Below are 17,931 nucleotides of genomic sequence, written 5' to 3' on the forward strand. Positions count from 1 at the left end.
AATCAGACGCCTCTGATTACCGAGAAGTGAGTGTGAGCCGGTATCAAATCCACCTGTGCCCAATTAGGGCAGGCCCCCCTATTGAGCATGTGCAAGACCAGGGGGCCAATAAAAGGTGAAACTCACAGCCCCAGACTAGCTCACTCTCAAGCACTGTATTACCTTTTTAGTGCTCATTGCCTCCAAGGTGAGGTTCTCGTGGCACAGCTGGTTAAGACCCAGTACTGCAATGCCAAAAGCCCCGGGTTCGAGACTCCACAGAGAGCCTCACCTTGGAGGTGATGAGCACTAGTGCTTGAAAGTGAGCTAGTCTGGGGCTGTGAGTTTCACCTTTTATTGGCCCCCTGGTCTTGCACATGCTCAATAGGGGGCCTGCCCTAATTGGGCACAGGTGGATTTGATACCGGCTCACACCCACTTCTCGGTAATCAGAGGCGTCTGATTGCTTTGTTCCACTACACATTTCCAGGAAAAGTGTCCTTTAAAAATAAATCTCTTGAAGGCAAGTTTTCTCTGGGATTGAAAGACACTACAGTTCCAGCCAGCATTGTTTTCTCCTTAGAAGCCATCTCTGGCCTGCTGTCAGTTTTTGCAAAAAGACCTGTAACTGTGGCAGAGCAAGCAGTAGATCTGTGGTTTGGGGCCAAAAGTCATAGGTACACAGTCACATTATTTTATTTCTTCTTGTTCAAGTGGATCAGCATCTGTTGCAGTGGAATCCTGTAGTGATGGGGCACTTGAGTGTGGTAGTGCATCCCACTCACTAATGCTGGAGATGCCAGCCAGTATCTTTAGTTTTAACATGATTTCATTTTCTTGCATTGATTTAAATAGAAATTTTTCTGCTGTGATACTGAAATTTAGGGATACTGTGGTAAGTGTTCTTGCAGAGGCTGATATATGTATCAAGTCTGGTGATGCTAACAGTGCCTTGCATTCTGCACCTTTGCAAGTCAGCATTCTGAAATTGTGAGAGCTGAATTTTACTAAGTAATAGATAAAAATCAGGTGAGTGAAACTGTTCTGCATGTAAACATAGTTTTGGAAGCACTTCACAGAAGGGTGCCTGCAGAGTCTTTTGTGGTGGAATACTCACTGAGTTGTGTGTGTGAGGAGTGTTTGTGTAGTTACAAGTATTAGATAAACGAAGCACCTAAGCACTATGAAAAAGACAACCTGATTATATTTCCTGTTCGACATTTGATGCAAAAACACTGTTTATAGTTGTGACTATTAGGGTGTTCAGAAATTAAATATTTTTTTATAAAGTAAATCTTTAGGTCAAGAAGCTGCAGAAGACAAAATTGTTGGAGTTCTGGAACATTTTCCTGAAGTATGGGAAACCTGGTAAGCTGCCTGGAAAAGGTTGTATGATGTCCTGCTCTGCCAAAGTAGACTTGCTAAGTAGTTGTTTTGTATTTTCTTACTATAAAAAGTGAGAGAAGTAAGTTTTGAAAACAAAGCAGTTTTTCGTTTGAGAAATAAAAAAGCCATATAGTTAAAATACTATATATATATAAAAAATACTATATAATAAAGATATTAATCATCTCCAAAGCCTCTGTCCCTGGCCAATCCTTCCTCCCTCTTGCTTGTTCCTTATCTGGCTCATTTTCCAGAGATTCCCAGTGACTCCTCTCCTGTGAGCAAGTCTGGCAAGATGCCAATTGCAATATAAATAACTAACTCCTTTTATTCACATACATTCTAATTTACTTTTCACATGTGCTTGAGGAGAATGTGATTATTCTAGAAATGGAAGTCTGTAGTGAATAAGGAAAACCTCAAAAAAAGAACAGGGGGGTAGCAGAGTGAACTAAAACCACTGCATCTCGCCGTTCTTCCCTGGTGTGTAGGTCTCCAGGCAGACCTGAAAGCTCTCCAGAAGGAGAAAGCTGATGAAGATCAATGGACATCTCTGTGTGGTTCTCAGGTACTTTGTATGAAGGACTGGGAGGTTGCCATGGGGGGGCCTGGGGAGGGTAGGAGGGAGATCCAGAAGCACCTGAGAGCTTGCTGTAACTGAAATGAAGCTGGGCTGAAGTGGGGAAGTGCTTCTCAGAGGCTGTGCAGAAGCAGGGCTGAGACTGAGGACAGGAGGCATTTCTTTATGCTCCCGCGGTTTTCCATGGAAAAGCTGAAGGCCTTGTAAAAGCAAACTCAGCCAAGTTTCCCCTTGGCCTTGCACAAGAAAAGCCGTTTTCAAGTAATCAATGTAAGGCAGAGAAATGCTTGCTTCTTCCCTTTTTATGTCTTCTTTCACTTGATCTCTTTAGGAAGAGTTACCAAAAAGAGGGAGAAAAGCAGGGGAAGCAGGAGAAGGGAGGCAAAGGTGACGAGAGAAAAGTTACAGCTCCTTCGATTGTTCAGAACAGTATTTGGAATGTTGGAGTTCGAGTTCCCAAGGCAGCCTCAGGAGTCATCACTGGTGAGAGAAGTGAGCTAGGAAATAGTGCTGCAGTTTTTTCTCTATGAATAGGAAATGAAGAGAAGTGGTGATTGTCTTCTGAGACAGCAAATGTTTCCCTCGCCTGTGAATCCTGGTGCCCACTGGCAGAGTAGGAAAGCAGCTTTTGGTCCCTTCTGTTCCTTTTCTGAGAACTGAAGCTGTGGCACAAGTTCCACAGGGGGCCTGGCAGAAGCTGCAGCACTCAGATGCTGTGTGGTAGGAACCTGCATGCATGTTGCAGTGTGTGAGCTGAATGAACATGGACAAAGGGACAGAAGAGCTGCAGTAAACACACCTGTATGGAAAGAGTGTAGGAGCAGTGATGGTTTGGCTGTCTGCCCACCCCTGCTTTGCTCTGGGGAGGGAGGCTTCTAGGAGCAGTAGGAACTCCCAGCACACTGGTGTATCTGGACTTTTCTGGTTTCAGGAGGCATCGTTGCCACCGGAGCGGCCGATGTGCAGATTGCCAACACTCTGGGGGCGCCCGTCTGCACCAAGCTCTGCTCTCTGGAATTCTTTCGTGTTCTGAAGGGATGTTGCAAAGGAGTGTGATGTCTGCCTAGATGCTTCTCATGAATTCCATCTGGCCACCCCTTCCAGCTGGCACTCCCAGAACTGTATGCTCAAGGTGGGAGGGACTTGCTGATTCAAATTATCCAGACACATGGTAGTGATAGTAAGAGGGACATGGACCCTTCTACAAAAACTGGGCATCACTCTTGGAGGGAAGGAAGATGTTGCTCTCCACGTTGTGGAGGTTACTTGTATAGGAGCTAAGTGTTTGCTTACTCCAAGCATCTTCATACTGATAATTTGTGACAGTCTCTGTAGTATCTTCAGTGGTGTTCTTTGGCCACCAGGAAAAGGTGAAATCCCATTTTCAACAGGAGGAGTCAATCATGGAGAGTTGGGTTTGTTTCTGCAGGTTTCAAACCTGCAGATGGCTCCATTCAGCCATCCAGGTCATGTGCAATCAATGAGGGAGCAGATTTTGATTTTTGTGTTTTTCTGTGCAGAGCACATAGAGAAATTGCTGTAAAAATGCAGCTAGTTAATGCTGGTGCACACTGTGTCTGAGACGGTGCGTGCGCATCATCCCCCAAGTGCACCCTTCATGACTTTGACCTAATGGGGTGGCTTAAAGGAGAGCCCTGCAAGTAGTCTGATCAGGCAAGGAAGCCAGCCAGACTGAGCCCTGTGTTCATCTGCTTGAGAAGAAATTTAGATGCTCATCCCTGAAAAAGAAAGGGTTTTTGTGTGTGTTGAGAGGATATTTGGAGCTGTGAGCCTCTACTGCTTTTTAAAAGGCAGTGCTTGGGCATCTCGAAGATCTTTGTCTGTAACATTCAAAAAGGAGCATTGTTTCTGGGTGATTTGAGTGCTGTTAGTGTGAGGAGGTTTGGGTGGTGTTTCTATGGAACCTGCTGTCCAGTGGGAAGTGATAGCAAAGCCTCTCTTCTTCCCTGGTGTGTAGGTGCCCTGGCAGCTGCGCGACGAAAGGAGAACAAAGATGAGGCTTCTCCCTGGGATACTGAGGTACTTTGTGTGAGGGACGGGGAAGTTGCTGTGGTGGGGCATGCATTGCGCCCCGGGGCATGCAGGGGGCCGGCTGGGGGACATCTTGGCTCCTGGGCCATGCTGGCAGATGCCATTTCCCCACACTCCCCATCCCGCAGCCAGGGAAAAACTCCAGGAGGGCGGCGGGGATGAGCCAGCAGCTCCTAAAAGGCCTCAAACTGAAGGAGGAAGCATGCAGAGATGGGAAGCAAGGGCAGGTACCCTGGGAGGAGTAGAGAGGTGGTCAGAGCAGCTGGGGAGCAGGGCAGGAGAGCCACATTCATCCCAGGTAGAATTGAATCTAAAGCAGGGCCTGGGACAACCAAGGAGCCCCCACTGGGGGAGAAGAAGAGGTTTCTGATCATCTAAAGAACCTGCAGGGGCACAAGTTTATGGGACCTCACGGGGTCCACACACGGGTCCTGAGGAGCTGGCAGACGCAGTTGCTGAGCCTCTGTCCATCCTATTGGAGAGGTGATGGTGGTCTGGTGATGTTCCCACTGATACGAAAAAAGGTACCTGTCATAGTTGGAGTGGAGGAAGTAAAGTTTGAGTTGGAGAACTAAAGAAGGAGTGTCTGTGAGCCTGAGGGGCCTGAGAGGGGTCACTATTCCCTCCCATCTCCTGCCCACAGCCTATAGAAAGTCAGGCAGCCCAGCAGCCCATCCCCCTTTCCTCCTGCTCCTTGCTGGGCTGCTGTTCCCCTCTGCTCCTTTCCCAGCAGCTGCCACCTGCTCCTCAGAATCCACATCCATCGGGTGCTGGGAAGAGCCGTGGAGCTCCCTCTTGAGTCAGCCCTGCCACAGGGAGCCCTCAGGCACCCATTCCTGCCAGCATGGAGATGGGGTTGTGTGTCAGCTCAGGGAGCTGTTCCCAGGGGGGAGGAGATCAGCCCTGGGTGAGCCTTCCAGCGATCCCTGGCTCTGAGGAGGAATGGAGTGTCACGGGAAGAAGCGGGGTTGCTGCCTGTAATTGTGGAGCAGGAGTTTTAGAGGTAAGAATACCTGTGTTGGTTTGTTGGTGGTTGGAGGTGGAGTGTGCTGGAATATTTTTCCCCTCTTCTGTCCCTATTTTTACGAGGAAAAGGCAGCCAGTACCTTTCGCACACGTGCCTGTGATGTTTCAGGTGTCCCAACATCCTGTAATTCTGGGAGGAAAATCTGCAGTAGGGTACTGTGCTCACTTTGTGTCCCCAGCACCTGTTAATAGGCACCAAAATTCTCACTTTTGTTACTGGAAGACATTATTTAATATTAAACCTAGTTTATTCTAAATCTGGTGTCCCCACTCAGTCCTATTTGTAGGTAACTTGGGGGTCGAGTTTCTTTCAGCTGCCTGTTGAGTGCATTTCTGTGTCTGATTCAGCTGTGAAAATCACCACCAACAAAAAAATCTCTTCAGTCAGTTTACTCTTGATGTATTTCCAGCTCCTATCAACCAGTGAAGTGAAATGTCTCAACAGCCCATTTGATAATTCTTTTGCTTTTTTTTTGCTGAACGTCAACATTGTCACTGATGTTTGTGCCTCATTTCTATAATTTTTGACAGAAAACGTTGTCTAATAGCTTTTTTCTAAACGTCTGAATTGTCTGAGCCCCTCCACTATTGCTTCTTCATGCCCTGCAGTCTGCCAGCTTAAATAATCTGTATCTAATGACACAGCCTTGGATCCTCTCTGTACCTTCAGCACAGGCTGGGAGGGGTCCTGGTGGGCACCAAGCTGCTCATGAGCCAGCAATGTGTCCTAAGTTCCAAGAAGGAATCTGGTCTCCTGGGCTGTCTTTACAAAAAGAAGTGCCAGCAGGTGGAGGAAGGTGATCCTTGCACTCTCCTGGGGACGGGTGAGGGGAGCATTGTGTCCAGTTCTGGGCTCCTCAGTGCCAGCCAGCCAGGGACACACGGCAGCAAGTCCCTCAGAGGAGCAGTCAGTTGGTGAAGGGAGGGGAGCGTGTCCCAGGAGGGAAGGCTGAGAGAGCTGGGACTGCTCCCTCTGGAAAAGAGAAAGCTCAGGTGGGATCCCAAGCTCTCTGAACACCTGATGGGAGGGTCCAGAGCTGTTTGCAGTGGTGGGCAGTGAGAGGCCAAGAGGCAATGGGCATGAAGTGACCTCTGGGAGGTCCCCTCTGGGCATCAGGAAAGCCCTTTTCCCTGTCAGGCTCTCAGGCAGGCTGTGGCAGAGATGTTGCCAAGCTGTCTGAGCACAGCCCTGGAGGGCTCCAGGTTCCCCTGCTGAGCAGAGGCCTGGGCTCACAGCCCCTTCCTCAGGCTGTGATTCTGTGCAGGGGGTGAGCAGCAGCCCCCAGCACAGCGAGATGGGGCCTAGGACTTTGGACAGGCTGCAGGGAGCTCAGGCTGCCCTTGGCTGGAGGGGAGCACCTGGTCCTGGAGCTAAAGGTAAAATGAAGCAGCATTCCCTCACACTCGGTATCCCGGATGCTGGTAGAAGTGAGAGAAAACATGTCAGTGCTACCTGGTCTCCCCTAAGGAAGCAGCTGGGAAAGCCATGTTGAAAGGAGCAAGGCCCACACTCTGCTCTGAGGAGCAGTGGTCGTGTTGTGCACTCTTTGGAGAGGGGAGGTTATTCCAGGTGGGCTCCAATGGTCCCTTTCCAGCATCCATGAGTCTGTGATTCAGCCGCAGTATGACTTGGCAGAGCCCCGTTGGAGGCTGAGAATCCAGCCCTGACATTCTGAATGTTCCATGGCACAGGAGTTTTCCTGTGTGCTTGTTACCCTGAACAGCATCTTCTGTGCTTGTGTCCGAGTCCTCCAGCACAGCATTTGGCACTTGTGTCTCATTTTTTTCTCTGCTTTTCTTTTTCCTCTGCCCAAGAACTGAACTGTGTGCTGTGTTACATAGGTTGCAAGATAAGGTAGGAGACACACAAGTGGTTCTTTAAGTGGTTTCTGTAAAAGATTAAAATAACAAAGAAACCAAAGAGCTGTGTATGACAACTTCATTTCAACACTTTGTCTTTCCAGATGAGAAAGAGAGCTTTGAGCCTTCCCAGTTCCAGGACTGAATATTCAAGGTGTAACGGAGGCCAGCTTGGAGGCAGGAGGAAAGTTTCCAGCTGCTTCTGGTGCAAAGCTGACTCGGGGCTGTGCAGAAAGGTTTTGTGACCTGGCGGTGGCTGGTGAAGTGCTGGGTAAGTCCCTGTGCTGGGGCTGCTCTCAGCCTTTGCTCACTTGACTCCACAGAAGCTCCGTTTTGTGTCAGTGTAAAAGCTTTGCTAAAGAGCCCGTTGAGTGTGTAGAACAGGGTTTAAGTTCTCTGTGCTCAGCTCTCTGAGCATCTCAGCGACCACAAGCGGTCAGATTACTGTCAATTTATTCTGTGTGCCCAACCGCGCTTTGGCTCGGGTCAGTTGGCATTCTTCAAGAGTGCAGGCTGCAGGAACTTGGCTTAAAGGAAAATACATGGGATTTTTTACCCACGTGGGTAAAAGTGGGTCTTGCCTCTGTAGCCGAGGTCCCCTGTGCTGGTGTGAGGTGGGTGAATGCTCGTTTCAGGTGTGTGGTCTGTGGTAGCAAGGCCAAGGGGTTTTCCCCAAGGATTCCGCCACCATCGTGTGCTTAGAGCACCCTGCCCTGTTCTGTTGGAAAGTGCTGGTGTTGAGAGGAGGATCTGACATGCCTAGTCCTGGACCTGCTATTCCAAAGGGTTTGTTGTTGGCAGGAGTGAGGTCATGGGCTCTGGCAGGTATCAGGGAGGGAGAAAGGAGGGGGTGGTTGAGTCAGTAGGGAACACAGGGCCCTGAGGAATTGAAATGTGCTGGTGAAAGAGCTTGTAATCTCATGTGCACACTGTATGTAGAGAGCAAAGAGCAGAAGAGCAGGTGCTGATGGAGCAGGTAACAAGCAGATGGAGCCAAATGAGGTTGAAAAGCAGTATAAAAGGAAAGAAGCACTACTTGTAGATGTAGACATTCCATTTCCTGCCTCAGTTGTGTCTCTTGAGAAGGGGTCCAGATGGCAGGGAAGCCGCTAAAATGCAGGTTGGGAAGAGGACCCTTTCTGTCGTCTGGCCAGTCTGGAAAAGGTTTGTCAGGGATTTCAGCATTTCTTCTGCAAGACTCTGAAAAGGGGCTTAAAGGAGAACTTTGGCCATTGCAGATTTGTGGCAGCATAACAGAAATGGAACTGGAGTGACTGAAATGTCAGAGAGGAGGAGAGGAACTGCCTCTCTGTGGGGGTGGCCACAGTCAGGATTCTGGCAGCTCTGCAGTGGGGTGGCTGGTTGGGAGGATGTACTGGGTGCGTGTTCAGGTGGTCTCTGCACTGAGACTGTAGCTTGGTCAGGGGAGCTGCTGACAGGGCTGCGGGAAAGCAAGGCTTGAGCTGGTTTGACTCCCTCCTGTGGGACTGCTCTGCTCAAAGCTGTGTGGTGGGAAGGGGTTGGGTAGGGTGAGTCACTGTGCTGTTCTTTGGCAAGAGGCTCTTCTGGTGGTGTTCGGAGAGCTGGTAGCAGGAGTGAGTAACCTTGCCTGCCCCTGGAGCATTGCTGCTTAAAACTGTCAGTGTCCAACTTGTTAGAGTCTGTGGGTTTACATTCCCCAGTCTTAGCCAGTGCCCACTGTGCCAGGAAGTGTTCCTCCTAGGAGTGGGGCTGAGGGGAAGGGACAAATGCTTTGCTGCACTCATGGAGGTGCAGGGGTCCTTGGCTTGACTTGGCTGCCCCTCTGGAACAAGGATGTGATGAGGTGATCCCTGCTGGGTGATGAGGTATTGTGGCACTGGAGGTGGGGAGGTGAATTCCCCCTTGTCAGGGAAGCAGCCCGGCTACCAGAGAAATGCCTGTGCTAAACCCAAGAGGAGTGAGGAAGCAGCATCTTCTGAGGAGCAGCTCAGAAGCTGAAGTGCCTTTGAGGATGGACAGTTCAAGCTCATTTATGGGGCACTTGAATTATGAACCTGCAACTTTATGTGCTTCATCTCCTGTCTTGACTTCCTTTGCCCTTTAGAAGACACTAAAAATGAGACCCTTGCTGGGACTGAGCAGCTCCAGTGACTTCCCTGGAGGGAGGAGGAGCTCCCATGGCTGTGTTAGCTTCTCCACCTGTAAGCAAGGTGTGTTGCCAGTGCCATTATCAGTAGGGGGTCAGCTACTAATTTTATAGTTAGGGTACAGCTGGAGATGTGGGGGATGTGCAGTGATGAAGCCATTGAGGTGGTGGTGATAGGGAGCTGTGTGTTCTGGGTATTGGAATTCTTACTGTAGAGACCACTCAGCAAGAGGACAGAGTTGCAGGAGATCTGTGCAGGGTTCAGAGCATCCCCTGTCCTGACATCTTAATGAATGGAGGAAACAACCAAGTCCATCAGTATTTTTTTCTAGAGGAAGCTTTCTGCCAGCAGTTGGGTTCAGCTTCAGTAACCAAAACGTGTTAACAACAACAAAATGGGCGTTTACAAACTGCCTTAATCCTACAAACATTTTACTTGCAGCAAACAACAGACTACCTTAATCCTACAAACATTTTACTTGCAACAACCAACCAACTACCTTAATCCTACAAATATTTAACTTGTAACAAACAACAGACTTGCAACCAAGAAGCATTCAGCATCTTCTGCTCTTCTTTGGGGGACTGACAGCTGTATCAGCCCCCTCAGCTCCAGGAGGCAGTGCCCTTTTTTCCCTTTGCAGGGGGCAGAAGAAAGGATGTTTGAGGGCTTCTTCCAAAGTGATGCGCTTGGCTGGGTCATACTGCAGCATCTTTTCTATCAGGTCGAACAGGTGGCAGTGCTCATCGCTGCTGCAGGTCATGAACGCCTGTGTGAAGAAAACAGCAGAAGGTGTGTTTGGAACTGTGGCCTTGACTTCAAGCTCCTCTCCCCACAGGTATTTTCCCTCTCTCCTCTTACCTTCAGTGGCTTACAGTGCCATGAGATGTAGCGCCCAACAAAGCTGTGTTGGTCCCATGCCAGCTGGCCACGATGGAAATAGTCGCCTCTCCTGAAACAAACAGAGCCCAGTTGGTGATTCAAAGATGCTGTTTTGTCCCTGCACTAGAAGGAGTTCAGCAGCACATTTGTCCACAACCTGGGGACTGCTCTGGAAAGATTCCACAGGAGTGGACAGCTGTTCATTAGAGCAAAAGGGTGAATCTGACTTTATTAAGCTTGTTTTTAAAATTTGCCATTAAACCAAATCAGGAAGGATTGATCTCTATCAGTCGAGGTACAGAAATATGTAATTACCTGGTTTTCTTGATCATGTGCTTTGGCAGAGGCCCCAGGATTTGCTCCATCCTTGCCAGGTGTTCTATGTCTTCATGGGCCTGGAGGGAGATCTAGGTAGACATTTTTGTCCATTGTTAGAGGAAGTTACCAAGAACCACACCATGACCTTACTTTATGTTTACCTGTACCCTGCAAACAATAATCCATTTCTCACTAAGGAAGAAAGGGGCTGTAGTTGTTTGTTTCTTGGGAGCAGATACAACCTCCTGGAGGCTTTTCCTTTGACCCAGCCTTATTTTTGTGGTGTGGATTGGTTGAAGTTCATAAATGTCAAGTTTCAGCAGAACTCTCTGGGTGAGAGTATTTGGGTAGCTGAGTAGTATTTCCTGATGCTGACAGGGTGAGGCTACTACATCTGTTACTTAGTGTGGCTTGTAAATCATGTGTGCTGCTGGGGTCACCCTTCACACCAAGCTGCTGGCCAAGTGTTTGCTGAGAGCAGCTTGTCCAAGTCTTCTGCTGAGACAATTCCTTTGTGCCTACATCTTCCTCTCTCTGCAGGGTGGCGTTGCAGACACGCCGCTGCCTTTGTTGCACAGAGCATTCCCATGTTCAGCAAGATGGGTGGCATTGTACATGCTGCATCTTTTGAGGTTCCTAGTTGCCTACCTCAAATACTTGGAATCCAAGGTAGTACTCAAGGAGAATGCATCCGATGCTCCAAACGTCACACGGCTGTGACCATCCCAGGGCTGTGGAAAGATTCAGAAGCTTCATGTTTGTACCAGGCTGCAAAGAGTTCAACAGCTCAACCAAGATGTGCCACAGTTGCGTAGCAACTTCAACAGCACAGCAAAAGTTCTTAGGCCAAGGCTGCACCTAAGAGACTCTTACTGACCTAGGATGACTTCAGGAGCTCTGTAAGGTCTTGTAGTGACCGGATAGCAGCAAGGCTCATGGACAAGCACCGTGCTCCCGAAGTCCGCCACTTTGATGTCTGGGCGTTTCAGTCTGCGCACCACACACTTCTGCAATGAAGAAATGGGATGTGAGAGCCTGAAGAAAGACATAGGATGGCTGAGGGGGAGGTGGGGAAGAGGACAGCTACTCACTAGGCTGGAGTTGTACTCCTCTGTATAGTCGGAGGAGGCGAGTAAGATGTTTTCTGGCTTCAGATCTGTGTGCGTCAACTTGTTCACATGCAAAACTGCAAGATAAGAAGGCTCCTTAGCAAATCCCACTGAGAAACTTGAACAAATGAAGCACAACAGAACCCTACTTACAGCTGACAGCTTTGCAGATCTGATAGGCCATGCGCCTGATGTGTTCCAGCCTGAAGGGCAGAGAGCAATTCTCTTTGAGGAAGGTGTAAGTGCTGGGCCCTAGCAGCTCAAAAACGATGCAGACATGGCCCTGGTACTCGAACCAGTCTAACATCTGGACACAGTGCCTGCAAAAGCAGAAAAAGACAGGAATTGCTACAGGCAGTTGTGTAATGCTTGGCTCCATGAGTCACCTGTTCCAGAAGGTGCCCTCTGGGAAGTGTTGAAGCCAAAGCCCAGCCAGGTTGGCTTTGTCTACTCACTGTGTGCTGCTGGGGTCCAGTGCCTTTAAAGAGTCCAGCACTTGCACCTCTGCATAAGCTGCCTCGGAGTGCGCAACAGTGTCTTTGACTATTTTCACAGCCACGTTCCTGCCATTGCTGGAAAGACAGGGCAAACAAGGAGTTTTACCTCAGAATCTTCAGGAATGCTCCCCATCTACGTTGTTTATAACGATGGGAACCTCATCAGAAAAGGTTTGCTGAGGGTGTGGAAGGTGCAGCTTCAGGCACTAAACTGACATCAGTTTGTGTGTGGGAACTGCTGCAGCCTTCAAGGAACAGAACAGCAGATGAGGAGGTAAAGATAAAGCCTGAGGCAGTCAGAAAGCACTTCCTGAGCCACACCAGGAGGGTATCAGTCAAGGAAATGTCTCGAATGAAAAGACTTACTCTTGGTGATCGGTGCATTGCACTACTTGTCCAAAAGTGCCTTCACCCAAGAAACCAACAACCTCATCTGGAAAGAAAAGAGCCCTCAGTCACGCAAGTTGTGAAGTTCCTGAGCTATTGAACAAACAAGCCATAAGACACAAATGGAACAAAAAACAGAACAACTGGATTCTTCTCAACTGTGCCTCTTGAAATGGAAAATACCCATTTGGAAGGATGTCACTGGACAGCTCTCATCAAGGCACATTTACAGATATGAGTGGGTACCATTTACTTTTTTTTCTTTAGGGAGGGAGCAAAGGAGAGATAAAAGAAGGTCCAGAGAAGGAATAACGCCTCATCCCCAAAGGAAAAAAGACAGGAAGAAAAGACTTGCAAAAAGTCCCCTCAGCTTTTAGGCCAGAAGAACTTTTTCTCTCTGAAAAGCTAATAATATTGTTTACTTACATCTTGCACTTAGGACATCCCCGGTCTGACAGATGGGGAGAGCCTCGTCCTCATCCTCCATGATGTTGGATCTGCTGCTTGGAGGCCTCATCAGGATAGTCTGGGCAATCAATAAACCCGGGTGAATTGAGGTCAGAGTAGGAAAGTGAGTGGGCAGGAAAATCCTCAGGCACGGAGATAAGAGGCCAGGCCACAGAGGGTGGGAAGCAGCAATTTCATATTCGGTCCCCGCGAATTCCCAGGACACAGAGTTTATGGTACAGGAGGAAAACATGGCACTGAGCAGATTTTTCACATGAGATCCTCCAAGTGGCAAGGCAACACCAAATTACAGCTTCTTTTCTAGTGGGGGGTGTCCGTGCCTGTGGCAGGGGGGTTGAAACTAAGTGATCTTAAAGGTCCCTTCCAACCCTGAAAATTCCATGATTCTTTGAAAAGATTGGTTCACTGAGTTTTACTTTAGGATTTCAGTGCCCATCTTTCTTTTTTTTATAAGCAAAAGGATTCAATAATTATGAGTATGTATGTATATAACACCTAAATATCCTTTTTGCTAAACTTAAATTACATTTTAGGGTCCAAGCTGCATCTTGTTGTCCCGAGCACTGGGGAATAGGGGGGAGAGTGAATGAAGATCCCCATTGTAGTAAAGAGAGGCAGCAGGAAAAATCCTGTGTGCAGCCAGGAGAGAAGTGCTTTTTCTGAGAGCTGTGGGTGTGCTGTAACCCCTTGCTAAGGTGGCTGCCTGACCATGGTCCCTCTCCCATCCCTTTCCCTCACCTGAACCTCCAGGCAGCCAGGGACAGCCCCATGGCCCTCATCCTGGCTCAGGCACTGCTCCTCCAGCTCCAGGAACTCTTGCAGTGAGTCTGTGTGGAAGAAGTCGGATACTGCAGGTCTGTGGGAGAGCTGGGACCCCACAGCAGAGTCCTCCTCCTGGCACTGCTCCTCCAGCTCCAGGAACTCCTGCAGTGAGTCCATGTGGAAGAACTGGGATCCTCCAGGTCTGTGGGAGAGCTGGGACCCCACAGCAGAGTCCTCCTCCTGGCACTGCTCCTCCAGCTCCAGGAACTCCTGCAGTGAGTCCGTGTGGAAGAACTGGGACCCTGCAGCAGAGTCCTCCTCCTGGCACTGCTCCTCCAGCTCTAGGAACTCCTGCAGTGAGTCCGTGTGGAAGAACTGGGATCCTCCAGGTCTGTGGAAGAGCTGGGACCCTGCAGCAGAGTCCTCCTCCTGGCACTGCTCCTCCAGCTCCAGGAACTCCTGCAGTGAGTCCGTGTGGAAGAACTGGGATCCTCCAGGTCTGTGGAAGAGCTGGGACCCTGCAGCAGAGTCCTCCTCCTGGCACGGCCCCACCACCTCCTTGGCACAGCCTGCGCTGCTGGCAGGGGAGCTGCCGGCACCCCCCGGGGACGCGCAGGACTGGCAGGGGATGGGAATGCCCAGTCCCATATCCAGCAGCTCCAGGCTGAGGCATGGAGAGAGCTTGACGTGCTCCATGCAGGCTGAGCCAGATGCCTCCAGGGTCTTCTGGTGCCCGTGGCTGAGGCTTTCTTTGGACATGGGCTTGCAGGGGTTGGGTTGGCCCGAGCGATGTCGGGTGAGCCTGGTGCTCGACTCCCACCGGGAAGGGTTGGAGACACACACTTCCAACACCTGGCTCACAGGAGCCCTCCTGCTTTTCCAGACTTTCCATGATGGCCGTCTGGCTGCCTTCTTGTTGGGCTCTGCTTGGCTCTGTGTTGAAACTGGTGCCAGCATCAACCTCTGGGGCACGTAGTCCTCCTCAAAGTCCTCATTCTCCTGCTGGCCCTTCCCCAGGCAACAGCAGTTCCAGCAGAAACAGCCTGGCCGGCTGAGGGCTTTGCCCATGCTGCCCTCCTTACTGCTCTCCTGGCTCCTGCTGGACTGGATGGTTGCTGGGATGGCCAGGTCCCTTCAAAGGTCCCTTCCAAACCACACCCTGTCATGATTCTAGGATTATGATGTAACCATCCCAACAACCGTTCCCCAGCTGCTGTTGGAAGGTGTTCCAGAAGATGCTGGTGGGGAAGAATGGAATCATAGAATGTCAGGTTGGAAGGGACCTCAAGGATCCTCTGGTCCAAGCCCTCTAGGTAATACTGCAGTTTATATGAGATGTCTCAGCGCACTGTTGGGCTGAGACTTGAAACTGTCCCCAGTGAGAGAATCCACCACTTCCCCTGGGATACCTTTCAATGTTCCACTGTCCTCCCAGTGCAAAATTTTCCTCTTGTCCACTTGGAATCTTCCCAGGAGCAACTTGTGCCCATTACCCGTTGTCTTAATCCATGTGACTCCTTGAAAATGGGGAATCTTCACCAGAATGCTTTGACTTGCTGGGGGAGACCCAATCCATGCCGGGGCTGCCATGCCCCCTGCAGACCCCTGCCACTCCTTCTGCTGAACCCATCGCATGTGTGGCCACGGGTGGTGAGTAGGATGTGGCAACCCCCAGAGTCCCCACTTGGCAGCTGCAGGAGCACCCTTCCCATGGGGGAGCAGAGCCTGTGGGGGACCAGGGGAAGCAGGGGGACTGAGGGGAGTGGAGCCTGTGGGGGACCTGGGAAGCAGGGGGGCCTGCAGCCCATCACCCCAGGGTTGCTCGTCAGGGAACACTGGGGCAGAAGGGCACCTTGGCCAGAGGAGCTGCAGTGGGGGTGCCTGTTGACTTCCAGGAGCCAGGAGGAGTTATGGTAGCTGTGGTTGTCCATGGACACCCCTTGGTCCAGCAGTCCTGTGCGGCTGCTGCGTGGGGTTTGGGACAGGTTTCTGCTCTGGACAACACGGGGACTCCATGTGATCACAGCCAGCCTGGGTGTCACCATGTCACCACCCAGACCCTTTGGGGAAGCAAATGCCAGATGCGGTGGGTGATTTCCCATTGATGATGCCAAAGAGTGAGACATGGCTGTGTGGCAAGGATGTGGAAACACAGCTGCTCAGTTATGGTTCCCTTGCTACAGTGTCTTTCATTAAATGGAAAAAAAAAAAAAAGTCTGGGAGAGACCATTCTCCATGTTGACAAAATTGGAAATGAAGAAAAAAATAGTTTTGGGGTCTTGCTTTCATCCTTACCAGTATACAGTGCTTAAGTGGCAAGGCACAAGGTGGAGAAAAGGGGGAAACTGTTTAGAAGAGAGGAGGAAAACAAAATACGAGACATAGGGTAGGAAAAACTTTTTTTTTAAGCTGATGAAATTAGTGTTTTCAGGCTTTTAAAAATTACTGCTAGGTCGGGCAGCGACTGGAAGAGGGGCGTGGGGGGGCTGGAGCTGCACTTGGGTGGCGCCGGTGACTCCTGGGGGTGCTGGGGGGGGGGGTTAAATGGGTCCAGCAGGGACCAGGGGGTGATGGGGACGCTGCGGGGCGCTTTTATTTTGGGTTTATTCTTGTTTTCCCCTTCCTTTTTTTGTTTTTACCCATTTTTTCGGTGCTGGCGGTGCCCCCGGGTGGCGAGAAGCCGGCACTGCAGCGGCGAGGCAGCGGCGTCTCTGCGCATGCGCGGCGGCGGCTGAAGCCGGGCACCCGCCCTCGTTACGGAATCATGGCGGCGCCCTCTCACTCCATACAGAACGGCCGCGTCCGTCTCTTCCCGGCCCCGCCGCTGCTGGCGGGGCGGGCGGGCAGAGCGCGGAACGCCAGATCGGCGTCCACTCCGCCGTGCCGTGTCACCTCCGGGGCGAGGAAAAGGCGCAGGAGGGCTGGGGACGGCGGCGGGGCTGGGGACGGGCGAAGCGGGCACGGAGGGGGCACGTCTCTCTGGAGAAATGAAGGCGGTTAAGCCCGCGAGGAGCCAGTCTGTCCGCCGGGGCTCGTCTCGTTGGTGGCTGTCCTCCGGCACATGCGCAGAAGCAAGTACTGGCAAGCGGGAGGCACGTCTTTAGGTACAGAGGGAGAGGTGGGACATTGGAGGTTTTTTGTACTATAGCAAAGTTGCAGCCTGATTGCTGGTGGTGCTGAGGGTAGGGTTCCTCGTGGGGGTTTGGGCCAGCACAAGTTTTCAGTTGTCACTTTTTTCCTTTTTTATCTAGGCTCATTTATGGTGAATCTTGGAGCCATCTTGCGAAATGTCAGGGGGGCGGCCGAGGGGTCAAATATTGGAGGTATGTGGTACAAAAACAAAAGTTGTAGCCAGACTGTTGGTGGGCCTGTGGGTAGGTTTCCACATGAGGGTTAGGGCCAGCAAAAGTTTCCAGTGGTCATACTCTGGGGTTTTTTCCTAAGCTGATTTAGATGGAATTTTGGGGAGATATTTTGAAAGATCTGGTATGTGGCTGAGGGGTCGAACACTTGAGGTTTTTGGTAGTAAAGCAGAGTTGTAGCCGGACTGTTGGTGGTGCTGTGGGTAGGTTTCCATGTGAGGGTTAGGGCCAGGCCAAGTTTCCAGTGATTGCACTATGGATTTTTTTTTTTCCTAAGCCCTTTTATCTGGAATTTTGGAGCCATAATTAGATCCAGTGGGAGTGCCATTGAGGAGTCAAATATTGGAGGGTTTTGGTACTAAAGCAAAGTTGTAGCTAGGCTTTTGGTGCTGCTCTGGGTAGGGTTCCACGTGAGGGTTAGGGCCAGCACAAGTTTTCAGTTGTCATTTTTTCCTTTTTTATCTGGGCCCATTTATATGGAATTTTTGAGCCATATTTTGAAACGTCAGGGGAGTGGCCAAGGGGTCAAATATCGGAGGCTTTTGGTACCAAAACAAAATCTGTAGCCAGACTGTTGGTGGGTCTGTGGGTAGGTTTCCATGTGAGGGAAACCACCTGCGCATATGTGGTAGGAGCAGGGGATGATGTTCTCTGAAGGGCTCCAGCTGGGCCTGGGGTAGTTCAGGTGTGGCCAGTCAGGTTGATGAGGGGGCTTTCCCAAGGGACTGTGGAAAGGGCAGTGGGGCGGGGCCCAGGGTATATAAGCCTCCACCTCTACTCTGAATCTCAGTCTGTTCAGGGCCTGTGTTGTGATTGGACCTGTGTTGGGTGAGAGGAGCAGGGGTGGGTGCTTCTGGCTGGTCCGGTGGTTGTTTGCTCTGTCTTGGTATTTTTTTTGGTTCCCCGAGTGGTAACATCTGTAGTGTTCGACTCTGGAATTGGAAGGTAAGTGGAACACCCAGGGGTTCCGTGGAGGAGTTCAGTGTTCTGTAAGAGGTCAGTGTTTGCTGATGTGGGACTTGCTGGTGCTACTGTCGGTTGGAATTGTTTTATGGCACCTGGTGAAGAGGAACCCGGTGGCTATAGGAACATCCCAGCCCTGTGATGTGGCTTTCCTTGTTGTCCATGGCTCAC

The 17,931-nt window shown here is 50.5% G+C and overlaps 1 protein-coding gene across 1 annotated transcript; it reads right to left on the reverse strand.

Annotated features, from left to right (window-relative positions):
• Positions 1-9,568: 9,568 nt before the first annotated feature.
• LOC103528298 (dual specificity protein kinase CLK1-like) lies at positions 9,569-12,692 on the reverse strand. Its single transcript, XM_030461847.1, has 10 exons — positions 12,632-12,692; positions 12,185-12,251; positions 11,777-11,893; positions 11,475-11,641; positions 11,304-11,398; positions 11,090-11,219; positions 10,861-10,943; positions 10,210-10,289; positions 9,874-9,964; positions 9,569-9,781 (listed from the first exon to the last, which is right to left on the reverse strand). The coding sequence occupies exons 1-10, from the start codon at positions 12,690-12,692 to the stop codon at positions 9,569-9,571; spliced, it is 1,104 nt and encodes a 367-aa protein (XP_030317707.1).
• Positions 12,693-17,931: the final 5,239 nt, after the last annotated feature.

The sequence above is a fragment of the Calypte anna genome, chromosome 18 (assembly GCF_003957555.1).
Source record: "Calypte anna isolate BGI_N300 chromosome 18, bCalAnn1_v1.p, whole genome shotgun sequence".
NCBI lineage: Eukaryota > Metazoa > Chordata > Aves > Apodiformes > Trochilidae > Calypte > Calypte anna.